The sequence below is a fragment of the Coregonus clupeaformis genome, unplaced genomic scaffold, assembly GCF_020615455.1.
Source record: "Coregonus clupeaformis isolate EN_2021a unplaced genomic scaffold, ASM2061545v1 scaf0295, whole genome shotgun sequence".
NCBI lineage: Eukaryota > Metazoa > Chordata > Actinopteri > Salmoniformes > Salmonidae > Coregonus > Coregonus clupeaformis.
Genome location: NW_025533750.1, coordinates 82,960 through 96,805, shown reverse-complemented (window position 1 = coordinate 96,805; position 13,846 = coordinate 82,960). Strand labels below are relative to the sequence as shown.

The 13,846-nt window shown below is 53.7% G+C and overlaps 1 protein-coding gene across 1 annotated transcript in view; it reads right to left on the bottom strand.

Moving 5' to 3' along the window:
• Positions 1-13,846, bottom strand: part of LOC121534196 (protein Shroom2-like) — a 133,403-nt gene that overhangs the window by 45,942 nt on the left and 73,615 nt on the right. Inside the window, exon 6 of the mRNA XM_041840748.2 lies at positions 9,476-11,963. Coding sequence (XP_041696682.2) covers positions 9,476-11,963 — 2,488 coding nt within the window. The remainder of the gene's footprint in view (positions 1-9,475; positions 11,964-13,846) is intronic.

Sequence of the window (13,846 nt, the reverse complement as noted above, 5' to 3'; positions counted from 1 at the left end):
GTACTCAGTTTGGCTTTACCGTGTCCGCCCTAAAGTACTCCGTTTGGCTTACCGTGTCCGCCCTAAAGTACTCCGTTTGGCTTACCGTGTCCGCCCTAAAGTACTCAGTTTGGCTTACCGTGTCCGCCCTAAAGTACTCAGTTTGGCTTACCGTGTCCGCCCTAAAGTACTCAGTTTGGCTTTACCGTGTCCGCCCTAAAGTACTCAGTTTGGCTTACCGTGTCCGCCCTAAAGTACTCAGTTTGGCTTTACCGTGTCCGCCCTAAAGTACTCCGTTTGGCTTTACCGTGTCCGCCCTAAAGTACTCAGTTTGGCTTTACCGTGTCCGCCCTAAAGTACTCAGTTTGGCTTACCGTGTCCGCCCTCAAGTACTCAGTTTGGCTTACCGTGTCCGCCCCTAAAGTACTCAGTTTGGCTTACCGTGTCCGCCCTAAAGTACTCAGTTTGGCTTTACCGTGTCCGCCCTAAAGTACTCAGTTTGGCTTACCGTGTCCGCCCTCAAGTACTCAGTTTGGCTTACCGTGTCCGCCCTAAAGTACTCAGTTTGGCTTACCGTGTCCGCCCTAAAGTACTCAGTTTGGCTTTACCGTGTCCGCCCTAAAGTACTCAGTTTGGCTTTACCGTGTCCGCCTACTCAGTTTGGCTTACCGTGTCCGCCCTAAAGTACTCAGTTTGGCTTTACCGTGTCCGCCCTAAAGTACTCAGTTTGGCTTTACCGTGTCCGCCCTAAAGTACTCAAGTTTGGCTTTACCGTGTCCGCCCTAAACTCAGGACCTACAGTATGGGTGCGTTCCAGTGGATCTCTTTTGTCAAGTCCTCATCACCTTTCAAAGTGTGTTGCATTCTGGGGATAAAAATTGTCAGAACTTGCGCCTACATGTCAACTGCATGAACTTTACAAAAATCATGTGATCAAAGGTGATGAAGTTTTAACTGCAGTTGACTGCTTGGGAGAATCTCAATAGCATATTCCTTACGTCCTCTTTCTCCTCCCCTCTCTTTTACATTTACATTTTAGTCATTTAGCAGACGCTCTTATCCAGAGCGACTTACAGGTAGTGAGTGCATACATTTTCATACTGGCCCCCCGTGGGAAACGAACCCACAACCCTGCCGTTGCAAGCGCCATGCTCTACCAACTGGGATACAGGGGACCCTCTCTTTTCTCCTCCCCCCTCTCTATTATCCTCCCCCTCTCTTTTCTCCTCCCCGTTGGGGTCAGTGTTGTGACAGTAAAGTTTCTTTGGAAGGGAACAGAGGCGACTCAGACCTGTGCCACAAGCTCCAGGGGTTATCCAAGGTAGATGCCCGGGGGCTCTGCTTCCTCACTGGGGGTGCTACCGGGGGCTGCTTCCTCACTGGGGGTGCTACCGGGGCTGCTTCCTCACTGGGGGTGCTACCGGGGGCTGCTTCCTCACTGGGGGTGCTGCTTCCTCACTGGGGGTGCTGCTTCCTCACTGGGGGTGCTGCTTCCTCACTGGGGGGGCTGCTTCCTCACTGGGGGTGCTACCGGGGGCTGCTTCCTCACTGGGGGGGCTGCTTCCTCACTGGGCGTGCTACCGGGGGCTGCTTCCTCACTGGGGGTGCTACCGGGGCTGCTTCCTCACTGGGGTGCTGCTTCCTCACTGGGGTGCTGCTTCCTCACTGGGGGCTGCTTCCTCACTGGGGGTGCTACCGGGGGCTGCTTCCTCACTGGGGGGGCTACTTCCTCACTGGGGGTGCTACCGGGGGCTGCTTCCTCACTGGGGGTGCTACCGGGGCTGCTTCCTCACTGGGGGTGCTACCGGGGCTGCTTCCTCACTGGGGGTGCTACCGGGGGCTGCTTCCTCACTGGGGGTGCTGCTTCCTCACTGGGGGTGCTACCGGGGGCTGCTTCCTCACTGGGGGTGCTACCGGGGGCTGCTTCCTCACTGGGGGTGCTGCTTCCTCACTGGGGGTGCTACCGGGGCTGCTTCCTCACTGGGGGGTGCTACCGGGGGCTGCTTCCTCACTGGGGGTGCTACCGGGGCTGCTTCCTCACTGGGGGCTGCTTCCTCACTGGGGGTGCTACGGGGGCTGCTTCCTCACTGGGGGTGCTACCGGGGCTGCTTCCTCACTGGGGGGCTGCTTCCTCACTGGGGGTGCTACCGGGGGCTGCTTCCTCACTGGGGGTGCTACCGGGGCTGCTTCCTCACTGGGGGTGCTACCGGGGGCTGCTTCCTCACTGGGGGTGCTACCGGGGGCTGCTTCCTCACTGGGGGTGCTACCGGGGGCTGCTTCCTCACTGGGGGTGCTGCTTCCTCACTGGGGGGGCTGCTTCCTCACTGGGGGTGCTACCGGGGGCTGCTTCCTCACTGGGGGTGCTACCGGGGCTGCTTCCTCACTGGGGGTGCTGCTTCCTCACTGGGGGGCTGCTTCCTCACTGGGGGTGCTACCGGGGGCTGCTTCCTCACTGGGGGTGCTACCGGGGCTGCTTCCTCACTGGGGGTGCTGCTTCCTCACTGGGGGCTGCTTCCTCACTGGGGGGTGCTACCGGGGGCTGCTTCCTCACTGGGGGTGCTACCGGGGGCTGCTTCCTCACTGGGGGGCTGCTTCTTCCTCACTGGGGGGCTGCTTCCTCACTGGGGGTGCTACCGGGGCTGCTTCCTCACTGGGGGTGCTACCGGGGCTGCTTCCTCACTGGGGGTGCTACCGGGGCTGCTTCCTCACTGGGGGTGCTACCGGGGGCTGCTTCCTCACTGGGGTGCTACTCCGGGGCTGCTTCCTCACTGGGGGGCTGCTTCCTCACTGGGGGTGCTACCGGGGGCTGCTTCCTCACTGGGGGTGCTACCGGGGGCTGCTTCCTCACTGGGGGTGCTACCGGGGGCTGCTTCCTCACTGGGGGGGCTGCTTCCTCACTGGGGGTGCTGCTTCCTCACTGGGGGTGCTACCGGGGCTGCTTCCTCACTGGGGGGTGCTACCGGGGCTGCTTCCTCACTGGGGGGTGCTACCGGGGCTGCTTCCTCACTGGGGGGCTACCGGGGCTGCTTCCTCACTGGGGGTGCTACGGGGGCTGCTTCCTCACTGGGGGTGCTACCGGGGCTGCTTCCTCACTGGGGGTGCTACCGGGGCTGCTTCCTCACTGGGGGTGCTACCGGGGCTGCTTCCTCACTGGGGGTGCTACCGGGGCTGCTTCCTCACTGGGGGTGCTACCGGGGCTGCTTCCTCACTGGGGGTGCTACCGGGGCTGCTTCCTCACTGGGAGTGCTGCTTCCTCACTGGGGGGCTGCTTCCTCACTGGGGGTGCTACCGGGGGCTGCTTCCTCACTGGGGGTGCTACCGGGGCTGCTTCCTCACTGGGGTGCTACCGGGGGCTGCTTCCTCACTGGGAGTGCTACCGGGGGCTGCTTCCTCACTGGGGGTGCTACCGGGGGCTGCTTCCTCACTGGGGGTGCTGCTTCCTCACTGGGGGTGCTACCGGGGGCTGCTTCCTCACTGGGGGGTGCTAACGGGGGCTGCTTCCTCACTGGGGGGTGCTACCGGGGCTGCTTCCTCACTGGGGGTGCTACCGGGGCTGCTTCCTCACTGGGGGTGCTACCGGGGCTGCTTCCTCACTGGGGGTGCTACCGGGGGCTGCTTCCTCACTGGGGGGCTGCTTCCTCACTGGGGGTGCTACCGGGGGCTGCTTCCTCACTGGGGGTGCTACCGGGGGCTGCTTCCTCACTGGGGGGCTGCTTCCTCACTGGGGGTGCTACCGGGGGCTGCTTCCTCACTGGGGGTGCTACCGGGGCTGCTTCCTCACTGGGGGGCTGCTTCCTCACTGGGGGGCTGCTTCCTCACTGGGGGGGCTGCTTCCTCACTGGGGGTGCTACCGGGGGCTACTTCCTCACTGGGGGTGCTACCGGGGGCTGCTTCCTCACTGGGGGGGCTGCTTCCTCACTGGGGGTGCTACCGGGGGCTGCTTCCTCACTGGGGGTGCTACCGGGGGCTGCTTCCTCACTGGGGGTGCTACCGGGGGCTGCTTCCTCACTGGGGGTGCTACCGGGGGCTGCTTCCTCACTGGGGGTGCTACCGGGGGCTGCTTCCTCACTGGGGGTGCTACCGGGGGCTGCTTCCTCACTGGGGGTGCTACCGGGGGCTGCTTCCTCACTGGGGTGCTACCGGGGGCTGCTTCCTCACTGGGGGTGCTACCGGGGGCTGCTTCCTCACTGGGGTGCTACCGGGGCTGCTTCCTCACTGGGGGTGCTACCGGGCTGCTTCCTCACTGGGGGTGCTACCGGGGCTGCTTCCTCACTGGGGTGCTACCGGGGCTGCTTCCTCACTGGGGGTGCTACCGGGGCTGCTTCCTCACTGGGGTGCTACCGGGGCTGCTTCCTCACTGGGGGTGCTACCGGGGGCTGCTTCCTCACTGGGGGTGCTACCGGGGGCTGCTTCCTCACTGGGGGTGCTACCACACACACACGACCCGCTTCATCCACTCCCTACAACTCCAAGAGAATGGAAATAGGGGTGGGGTTGCCACAACACCGGGGGAAAGCTAGTAGCTTCATTTGCTGGTAGTTATGTATGCTAGCTGACGTTAGCCATGAGGTCTACGCTAAGCTAGTAGCCAAGCTTGATCAGCACATAGCCAGCCGAAGAAAGTCTATCTAACAGGTAGCACCGCTTCAAAGCCAAGGCTAAACGAGACATTTGAGCAAAGACCTAAATCCCCGCGTTCTGCAACTCCGACTTAGCTGGGGTACAGGCCTCCCGGAGAGGATGGTCACTATTGGAAACACCAAGCAGCCGGTGACAATGCACACGCCAACTGGTTGGAGTGATGGCAGCCTGAGCACACACCAAGCAAGACATACAAGACAACAAACATGAGTATCTTTGGGTGATATGGTGGAACAGCATGACCGGTTGTATCTTTGGGTGATATGGTGGAACAGCATGACCGGGGGCACGGTTGCGTTAGCCATCTTACTCATTACTATAGCCAGGTTAAGCCGGCTGTACACTACATGATTTTGGCCCCGATTTAGCTGTCCCTGACAAGTTTTTGAGATCGGCAACAAAATCCCCATGTCGTTGCCTACTCTGGGTGCGCGGCCGTCACCGAAGCTCGTTTAATGTGAGAGGGTCAGAGACGCAATCTGAGGGCTAGCGATCCAGTCTTTGAGCAGACCCAGACGTCCTGATATTTTCAAACCTTTGATTTTATCGGCACAAAATCTGCAATGGTCTTGTAGTGTGAGATGTGCAACGACAAGTTTTGAGAACGGTGATCAGCAATAGCCAATGAGAGCTTGCCAGAAAAGAAGCCAGTGAGATGATGACGTTGTTTCAACAGTATGGCAAGCGTGAATGTCTGATTGAAAACGTTTATGAGGCTGCTTTGAGCCACATCTCATTCTAGCTACGTTAACAATCTAATCACACCATCACATTATTTTGCGAGACAGCGTGTGACCCCCACATCTCGTTCTAGCTACGTTAACAACCTAATCATGTGACCGCCACATCTGTGCCAGATCGTTCTTCACTACGTTGGAAAGACGGTTGTTTAATGTGAGGCTCAGCGATGTCAGGTTTTTAAAGTTGTGTAGTGTACACCCGGCATTAAGCAACAACACAAAGAATAACGAATTGGTTTGTAGGTAAAAAACGAAGAAAACAGAAACTGGACGTCCAAAGGGGAGAGCAACGTCCACCACAATGGGACAGTTTGATAGTCTCGCGTTTTTCTGAAGGGTCAGGCCATCTCACCCATTCCCTAATTACCCTCTGGACAAGCCCCTCTCGTCCCAACTCACCACACCTGACCTCTGATAATCCCCATTTCTCTTCCTTCCTATTTAAGCAGCTTGTTTTACCTCATTGTTTGTTCAGCGTTTATAGTGGCATGGGGCGTTGTGTTGTGCTGACTAGAGTAAGAGCCTTCATTGTAATATTGTAACCTGTCCAAGTAGTTGTTTGCACTGGCTTAGTGCAGCTCCTGTGGCATTATATCCTCTTATCCTATCCTTATCCTAGCTTGTGTATTGTTGTCTAGCTACATAGTATAACCTACTTCATGTACTCCTGTTACTAGTTATGGTCAGTCAGGTTTGCTCCAGAACCACAACACACACAACCTTATCAGCTTTATAAGCCATTCCATATCTTCATCTGACCCACCCCATGTGCTCCTGAGTCCTTGTGCTCTGACCTTTTAGTTGGTTAATAAATAACCAGAACTGGAAACCTCGTCTTCAACCATCATTCCTGCATTCTTACAGATGCACCAGTGTCACTCCTCAGCCTAAGATATCACTCCTCAACCTAGCCTAAGATGTCACTCCTCAACCTAGCCTATGATATCACTCCTCAACCTAGCCTATGATATCACTCCTCAACCTAGCCTAAGATATCACTCCTCAACCTAGCCTATGATATCACTCCTCAACCTAGCCTATGATATCACTCCTCAACCTAGCCTAAGATATCACTCCTCAACCTAGCCTAAGATATCACTCCTCAACCTAGCCTAAGATATCACTCCTCAACCTAGCCTAAGATATCACTCCTCAACCTAGCCTAAGATGTCACTCCTAAACCTAGCCTATGATATCGCTCCTCAACCTAGCCTATGATATCACTCTTCAACCTAGCCTAAGATGTCACTCCTCAACCTAGCCTAAGATGTCACTCCTCAACCTAGCCTAAGATATCACTCCTAAACCTAGCCTATGATAACACTCCTCAACCTAGCCTATGATATCACTCTTCAACCTAGCCTAAGATATCACTCTTCAACCTAGCCTAAGATATCACTCCTCAACCTAGCCTATGATATCACTCCTCAACCTAGCCTATGATATCACTCTTCAACCTAGCCTAAGATATCACTCTTCAACCTAGCCTAAGATATCACTCCTCAACCTAGCCTATGATATCACTCCTCAACCTAGCCTAAGATATCACTCCTCAACCTAGCCTAAGATGTCACTCCTCAACCTAGCCTATGATATCACTCCTCAACCTAGGCTATGATATCACTCCTCAACCTAGCCTAAGATGTCACTCCTCAACCTAGCCTATGATGTCACTCCTCAACCTAGCCTATGATGTCACTCCTCAACCTAGCCTATGATGTCACTCCTCAACCTAGCCTAAGATGTCACTCCTCAACCTAGCCTAAGATGTCACTCCTCAACCTAGCCTAAGATATCACTCCTCAACCTAGCCTAAGATATCACTCCTCAACCTAGCCTAAGATATCACTCCTCAACCTAGCCTAAGATATCACTCCTCAACCTAGCCTAAGATATCACTCCTCAACCTAGCCTAAGATATCACTCCTCAACCTAGCCTAAGATATCACTCCTCAACCTAGCCTAAGATATCACTCCTCAACCTAGCCTAAGATATCACTCCTCAACCTAGCCTAAGATATCACTCCTCAACCTAGCCTAAGATATCATTCTTCAACCTAGCCTAAGATGTCACTCCTCAACCTAGCCTAAGATGTAACTCCTCAACCTAGCCTATGATATCACTCCTCAACCTAGCCTAAGATATCACTCTTCAACCTAGCCTATGATATCACTCATCAACCTAGCCTATGATATCACTCCAACCTAGCCTATGATATCACTCCTCATCAACCTAGCCTAAGATATCACTCCTCAACCTAGCCTAAGATATCACTCCTCAACCTAGCCTAAGATATCACTCCTCAACCTAGCCTAAGATATCACTCCTCAACCTAGCCTAAGATATCATTCTTCAACCTAGCCTAAGATGTCACTCCTCAACCTAGCCTAAGATGTAACTCCTCAACCTAGCCTAAGATGTAACTCCTCAACCTAGCCTATGATATCACTCCTCAACCTAGCCTAAGATATCACTCTTCAACCTAGCCTATGATATCACTCATCAACCTAGCCTATGATATCACTCCAACCTAGCCTATGATATCACTCCTCATCAACCTAGCCTAAGATATCACTCCTCAACCTAGCCTAAGATGTCATTCTTCAACCTAGCCTAAGATGTCACTCCTCAACCTAGCCTAAGATATCACTCCTCAACCTAGCCTAAGATGTCACTCCTCAACCTAGCCTAAGATGTCACTCCTCAACCTAGCCTAAGATGTCACTCCTCAACCTAGCCTAAGATATCACTCTTCAACCTAGCCTATGATATCACTCTTCAACCTAGCCTAAGATATCACTCCTCATCAACCTAGCCTAAGATATCACTCCTCATCAACCTAGCCTAAGATATCACTCCTCATCAACCTAGCCTATGATATCACTCTTCAACCTAGCATATGATATCACTCCTCAACCTAGCCTAAGATATCACTCTTCAACCTAGCCTATGATATCACTCTTCAACCTAGCATATGATATCACTCCTCAACCTAGCCTAAGATATCACTCTTCAACCTAGCCTATGATATCACTCTTCAACCTAGCATATGATATCACTCCTCAACCTAGCCTAAGATATCACTCTTCAACCTAGCCTATGATATCACTCTTCAACCTAGCCTATGATATCACTCCTCAATCTAGCCTAAGATGTCACTCTTCAACCTAGCCTATGATATCACTCCTCAATCTAGCCTAAGATATCACTCCTTAACCTAGCCTATGATATCACTCCTCAACCTAGCCTAAGATATCATTCTTCAACCTAGCCTATGATGTCACTCCTCAACCTAGCCTAAGATATCACTCTTCAACCTGTGATATCACTCCTCAACCTAGCCTAAGATATCACTCTTCAACCTAGCCTGTGATATCACTCCTCAACCTAGCATAAGATATCATTCTTCAACCTAGCCTAAGATATCACTCCTCAACCTAGCCTATGATATCACTCCTCAACCTAGCCTAAGATATCACTCTTCAATCTAGCCTATGATATCACTCCTCAACCTAGCCTAAGATATCACTCCTCAACCTAGCCTAAGATATCACTCCTCAACCTAGCCTATGATATCACTCTTCAACCTAGCCTAAGATATCACTCCTCAACCTAGCCTAAGATATCACTCCTCAACCTAGCCTATGATATCACTCTTCAACCTAGCCTAAGATATCATTCTTCAACCTAGCCTAAGATATCACTCTTCAACCTAGCCTAAGATATCATTCTTCAACCTAGCCTATGATAGTCCACCCTAGTCCTTTTCTTATCACGTTCCAAATGTATTTTTAGTAGTGCGAATCGTTCTGCTTAGCTCAAGGTGAAGAGCGAAAAATCTAAGGAATGAATCCGAGCCTCAGCGTTACCACCTGTGGAAGGCAGAGCTTCCAGCGAGGCATGTTTTTCATTGGCCTTGTCAGGTGTGATTGTAAGTTCTTCAGTGGAGCAGAGAGCTCCTCCTCATAGAGATGTTGTACTGAGAGTAAAGTCATAACACGCAGGAACATTTGAACCAGCACAATGACTCAGTTTAGAGATCTACGGGCCCTTGTCAAAAGCAGTGCACTACAAAGACAATAGGATGCCATGTCAGACACTGCCAGGATCTCACCTTGTCATAGAAGTCAGCGGAGGGTGAGGATCGGGACCTCTCGTGGACTGGGGCTGGTTTGGTCCGGTCATCTCCTCCAGGATCCAGGAAGTTATCAGCAGAGAGAGGGCGTCCTGAGCCTCTGGTCCCAGCTGCTTTCTTCTGGGTGTTCCAGGTGGCCTCGTACTCAGCGAAGGTCCCCAGTCTCTGGAGCTCCAGGAGGGCCTGCTGTCTGTGGTCCTGTCCCTGACCCCCCTCTGGGGTAGCTCTAGTCCTGGTCTCCCTCGGTTCCTTCCTGCTGCTGGACATGTTAGAATCACCCCTGGATCTCTCCTTGCCCTCTCCACAGTCCTCGACAGGGCCTGGCAGGGCAGTTTTCGGGAGTGATCTGGTGAAGGCAGGTCTGGCGGTGGAGCGTCGGTTCAGCAAGGAGCCCGCAGCCTCAGGGAGGGTCAGCTCCTCCTCCACCCCCACCTCGTTGATTTTGTCTGGCTCAGAGAAACACCGGACCTTCTTCTCCGTGGTGAAACGCTTCCTACCTCCGATACGGGTCACCTGACTCTGGGCAGAGCCAGACCTGGCTGGGAGGCCCTCAGAGAGGCTGGACAGGGGGTTAAAGTTGTCTCTCCTCCCCAGGCCAGAGGAGGGGTAGACAGGCAGGGACCCTGCCTCCGCCCCAGGGTGCTCCAGAAGGACAGGCTCCAGGTCTCTCCTCCTAAAGGAGGTGGCCTTCAGCACGCGGGCCTGCGCCTCCTTCAGATGGTCCTTATAGGTGGAAGTGAAGGAGCCATCTGAAGAAGAGGTGGTATTTTTGGGCCGCCAGACCTCCGGCACCTCATGGTCCTCCTCCGCCTCACAGGGTCCACTCAGGGAGGCAGCGCTCTCACTCTTCTGCAGCTGGGCGCGTCTCATCTGGATCTCATTCCTCAGGGTGGTGGCGAACCGGTCGTTCCTCCTGCACTGTTTACTGGAGAGATCTACAGTCTCCTGACTGGAACAGTCTCTGGGTCTGAGGCCTGAGTTGCTGAGGCCGCTGGTGGTCTGAGGGCAGATTTGACTGGGTCTGGTGGTAGAGCGGTCTGGCAGCATCTCTTGACGGTGTATGGTGTCCTGCTGGAGGGGCTGCAGAGACTGCCTTCTAGGGGGGTAACTCATATCGTGGGGCTCTGCAGTCTGGCTGCCGTTCCTCTTCAGGCCTGGCTGCTCCTCAGCGCTGGGCTGGGCTCTACAGGAGTCCAATACAGCAGAGGGAGAAATGGTAGCTGGCTGTTTGAGGCGGAAGCCGTCATCCTGTTTGCTATATCCCTTACTGTCGTTGTTGAGCGGTGGAGGTGGCTGGTACTTAGCCTTGGTAACCCCTGACCCCTGGGGAGTGAGTGACTTCCTATCTCCTCCACCCTCCACACCCTCCTCTCTGCCCACTCCACCCCTCCATTCGTCAGTCTTGACCAGCTGGGCCTGAGTGACCGGTTGACCAGGCTGTCTGGCCGTCACACAGTAGTACCGGCTGTCTCCAGTGCTGTCTGGGCACAGGCTGTAGAGCTGGGTGTTCTGGGTATTGTAGTTGGTGGGTAGCTCTTGCATGCTGCTGTAGAAGCCGCTGGCGTTCTGCTGTTTGGGGACAGATGAGGTCCTGGGGTGGGAGTAGAGAGAGCTCTCATTACTGTGCTGTCTCTGGTGGCAGGGCAGGTCGGTAGGCTGCCCCAACCTGACATCACTACTGGATAGAGAGTACAGCTTGTTACAGTTCACCTGGTTCTGATGACAGTTCTCTGGTGAAATGTAAGGAGGGACCATGTTGTTCTTGGAGGCTAGGTTGTGATGGCTACGCCGAGCGTCATTGGTGCGCTGTGAGTTATCAGAGTCCATCCCTTTGTTCAGTCCTTTACCATGGGCCATGGGCTGGGTGTGAGCACCAGGTCCATCTGGATAGGCTAGAACCAGACCCTTCTCATGGGACTTGGGCTGGGTGTGAGCACCAGGTCCATCTGGATAGGCTAGAACCAGACCCTTTTCATGGGACTTGGTAGCAGCGAAGCTGTCACTGCGTACGGGCGGTGGGGGAGGAGGAGAGGGAGCGGAGGTCTTCTTCTTGTCAGGAACGTGCCAGACAGGACCGCAGCTAGCCCTAGCAGAGCTGGAGGAGTGGGAAGAGCCTGGCCCTGTCTGCTCCTCTGTCCTGGGGCTGTCACGTGATTCCCACTGGCTCACCTCATACAGCATGTTCTCTGTGGAGGCAGCATTGCTCTTAGAGAGGATGTAGTCGGGGGTACCAGAGCTGGTGGAAAAGGAGCTGTATGCTGAGTCTCTCTTGCCCCCTCCCAGGTGCTCTGTGCTGGTGTTGGACTTGACCGGGGTGAGGTGTCCTGGGGACAGGTGTCCAGGGGGGTAGGGGTGGTGGGAGACGTCTAGACTGTCCATGCTGCCCAGAGAGCTGAACTGGTCTGATACTCGCCGTAGGTTGGTCTGGTTCTGGTCCCAGCCGGACGAGGAGAGGTTCGTAGATGAGCTGGGGAGGAGGGCTGTTAGCTTGGAGATATGGCTTCTGTCCCAAATCACACCCTATTCACCATACAGTGCACTACTGTTAACCAGAGTCTGGTCGAAAGTGGTGCACTATATGTAAGGAATAGGGTACCATTTGGGACAGAACCTGAAAGGCCCGTTGCCCTACATTATGCTATAGAGGTTAGAGGTCTTCACGGGTCCACCCCAACCCCAATACCCAAGACCCGACCCGTCCAAAATTCGAACTTTTCTCTCTGGTCCGGGTCAGGTCCTGTTGGATGGTCATCAGGTCTTTGTAACTACAGTTGATAGACCTGATTGGACCTGATTGGACCTGATTGGACCTGACCACGGCTCTGCATAGCCTATAGCATATTTTATGCTAATAAGGTGCATTTATTGACTTATAGAAGGCCTAGCCAACATATAAAGATATATTTGTTAACCAGAAGAGCAACTTCGCTGATAAACATTCATTTTTTTGTCCCTCGAGCCCAATTGGATCTTGTCTAGACCCTGACCCGTTATGGTACGGGTCGGGTCTAGGTCTGGTTGTCATCGGGTCCATTCAGGTTTGGGTCTGATTGTTCTCGGGTCCTGATCGGGTCCAACTTTTTAGACCCAAGAAAACCTCTACAAGCCAGCTCAACATTCTACTATCTACACCAGGGTCCTTCAATTCCGGTCCTGGAGGGCCGAAACACTTCTGATTTTTATTTCTACCTGGTAGTTAATTGCACTCACCTGGTGTCCCAGGTCTGAATTAGCCCCTGATTAGAAGGAGAGGATGAAAAACAGAGGTGTTTCGGAACCTCCAGGACCGGAATTGAAGAACCCTGATCTACACAAACTGACAATATTTGATGCACTTTGTATGGACAACTCAGTATAATAACGGTGAAAAAGGTCCATAGTGCATTGACCTACAGAATAACTATTGGCCTCATTGTGAAACAACAGCCTGAAGTTGTGGGCCAGTGGAAAGTAGTCCCAGTAAAACGTATCAGATCACGGAGCCTGATTAGAGCTCTGCTCCCCGACCGAGCCCGACGGGCCCCGACATTATACATCGGGGTTAGGGCCGGGTAGGGCCGGTTTTATTTTTCATCCATAACTAGGGTACGGCAGGGCTCGGGTATCACTAACATTTTGAAGCTGAGCCATTTGCTCGTGCTCTGCTGCACAGTACAGTCATATCTGACTAAGATCATAACATGGTGTCAGAAGTGCTTCAACCTGGTCAAATATAAGACAGGAGAGATTGTTTAACAGAAAATAATAATGTTCCTTGGGTTTTGTCTGAGTTTAGAGAGATGAAAAGTAGTTCACAGCTAACTTCTCTCTCTAATGGTCTTCATTGAGCAGAGCAGCCCAAGCGGAGCCGTTGCTATGGATACTCACAGACCCAGAGCCGCCATGAGCAGACTGCATGCAGAGCGAGCTGCGCGAAGGAAGAAAGTGACAGACAGAAGCAGCTAATAGATTTTCTGATTTCGGCCTTAAATTTGGCAGAAACAATCGGGCCTGGGTAGAGTAGGGCCTGAATGTCGCGGGCATGTGTAGGGCCTGAATGTCGCGGGCATGTGTAGGGCCTGAATGTCGCGGGCATGTGTAGGGCCTGAATGTCGCGGGCATGTGTAGGGCCTGAATGTCGCGGGCATGTGTAGGGCCTGAATGTCGCGGGCATGTGTAGGGCCTGAATGTCGCGGGCATGTGTAGGGCCTGAATGTCGCGGGCATGTGTAGGGCCTGAATGTCGCGGGCATGTGTAGGGCCTGAATGTCGCGGGCATGTGTAGGGCCTGAATGTCGCGGGCATGTGTAGGGCCTGAATGTCGCGGGCATGTGTGGGGCCTGAATGTCGCGGGCATGTGTAGGGCCTGAAT